Genomic DNA, 1,850 nt, shown 5'->3' with positions numbered 1-1,850 from the left:
TTTGGGGGAGAGACATTGGACAGTTTTAGGAGCGTTAATTTTAACGGATCCTATTGTTGAGTTAGGAATAGTTATAAAGGGGTTTCGAGGATACATTCAACTTACTGCCATCAATCACAGCCACCGCTCCCAAATCATTCGGGACTATGGTAGAGCCTCTAGCCACATCAAAGACATATTCAATGTCGAATAACTTATCTATGATTTGATTAGCTCAGGGACTTACTTGGGGAAACATGGATGCACGCATACCAGAAGATCCAATAACAAAACGCAGTGCTTTTTCTTGATGCCAGCGGAAACAAAGGAGGCCGCTTCCAGAACCCATTTCCACAGAGATAGGGATTTCCTGCTTCAAATAATAGTGATAATTTCCCATCGTCCACAGCTGCACTCTATCCTTGAACTGGACAGCAAGGACGGTTGAGTCAACATTCCATGCCAAACTGATTGTTGATGCCCAGGTGCTCATATCCTCCTGGGTTAGACGAAGCTTGAATTCGCCATGTCGAAGTCCATTTCTTTCGAAAAACACAACATCCACTCTGTCCTCCATACGCTGTATTGCTGCGATCAAATTCCCAGCTGGTCGCCAACTTAGCGCACCTTCTAGTCCATCTACTGGCTCACTCACGCTGTCCAAAACGCCATCTCGCGAGTACACCCTGATCACACGGCGGGCATCTGACTGAATGCTACTAACAGCAACGAACGCCCCATCGCCCCTCCAGCTGATAGAAACCCTTTTATCATCCATATCGCTCAATTTTCCCTCGTCAACCTTCTCTGGCATTGTCGGGTCCCGCAGAGCTTTTGCTCTCTTCCCTTGGAACTGAGTCTCCTTCTTTCCCCAGCCAACAGAGACGTGTCTGGAGATCTTGAGATCATCACTGGTAAATGCAATATTGGCCACATTCTCGAAATCCCTTGTCATATAGAGCAGTGTGTCGGATTTGGTGGTGATAGTAAGTAACTCTTCATCCAAAGACCATGTAGCTGCTGTAATCCCTACGTCAACCGAACCCACGATTTCAATCTTATCTTCACCTGGCTGAGGATCTTCGCGCACAACTATAATATCTCCCCCTTCCAGTACAAGACATGTGATCAGCGTGTCCGCAAAGTGTTGTAGTGATACTATCCGGTCCTGTTGCAAGTCCGGTATTGGTGATGGGGCATCCCAGGACGCGATCAAGTCGAGGTCGCTCAGCACTGAACCCTGTGATTTTCTTTTCAGTTCAATGATCGCGGTCGTCTCCGACGGACCAAATGCGCAAATAATAGAATCTGTCGCAGAGTCCCAAGCTGTCGCAGTCAGAGGCAGCCCATTGCCCAAGGGGACCTCGTTAAGGTGTATATTCCTCAGATTGCGCATTTTATATTGGTCGGTGTTCCCCGCAGCACGCCTTCGAAAACCTGGTATTTGAAATTCGAAGATTATGCCATGCAGATTCTCTTAAGTATACAGCATTACAGGTTGGATAATCGAGTTTGTTTGTGGCGCCTGTATATGCTTTGTAAGGAGTTTGAAAATACTAACTAACTAGTATTCAAATTTTCTGTTTGGTGGATGTATAAATATTTCTGGTCGATGACTTCATCCACTTCAATTCGGAAACTACCATGAGTTACGGCACAACAACAGGCAGCAACAGTATACAGTTTATGCATTCTAAATTACGATAATATAGGACAGGTAATGACACATATATACGGGAGAAAAAATTTTTCAGAGTAATTCTAGTTTTGTACAATGCAATAACATAATTATTCCCCCCAATTCCGCTTTGAAGAGGATTGGCCACCACAGGAACGGATACCAATACGTTCCGAGACGATTTATTGGGATT

The 1,850-nt window shown here is 45.1% G+C and overlaps 1 protein-coding gene across 1 annotated transcript; it reads right to left on the bottom strand.

Moving 5' to 3' along the window:
* Positions 1-61: 61 nt before the first annotated feature.
* HCAG_05594 (conserved hypothetical protein) lies at positions 62-1,375 on the bottom strand (the record flags this gene model as incomplete). The annotated part of the gene is made up of 2 exons (XM_001540077.1): positions 62-198; positions 253-1,375. The coding sequence occupies 2 exons, from the start codon at positions 1,373-1,375 to the stop codon at positions 62-64; spliced, it is 1,260 nt and encodes a 419-aa protein (XP_001540127.1).
* Between the last annotated feature and the right edge of the window lie 475 nt (positions 1,376-1,850).

The sequence above is a fragment of the Histoplasma capsulatum genome, genomic scaffold (assembly GCF_000149585.1).
Source record: "Histoplasma capsulatum NAm1 scaffold_5 genomic scaffold, whole genome shotgun sequence".
In the NCBI taxonomy this organism is placed as follows: Eukaryota; Fungi; Ascomycota; class Eurotiomycetes; order Onygenales; family Ajellomycetaceae; genus Histoplasma; species Histoplasma mississippiense.
Note: the sequence above shows the minus strand (reverse complement) of the source record. Positions and strands in the feature narration are given on the sequence as shown.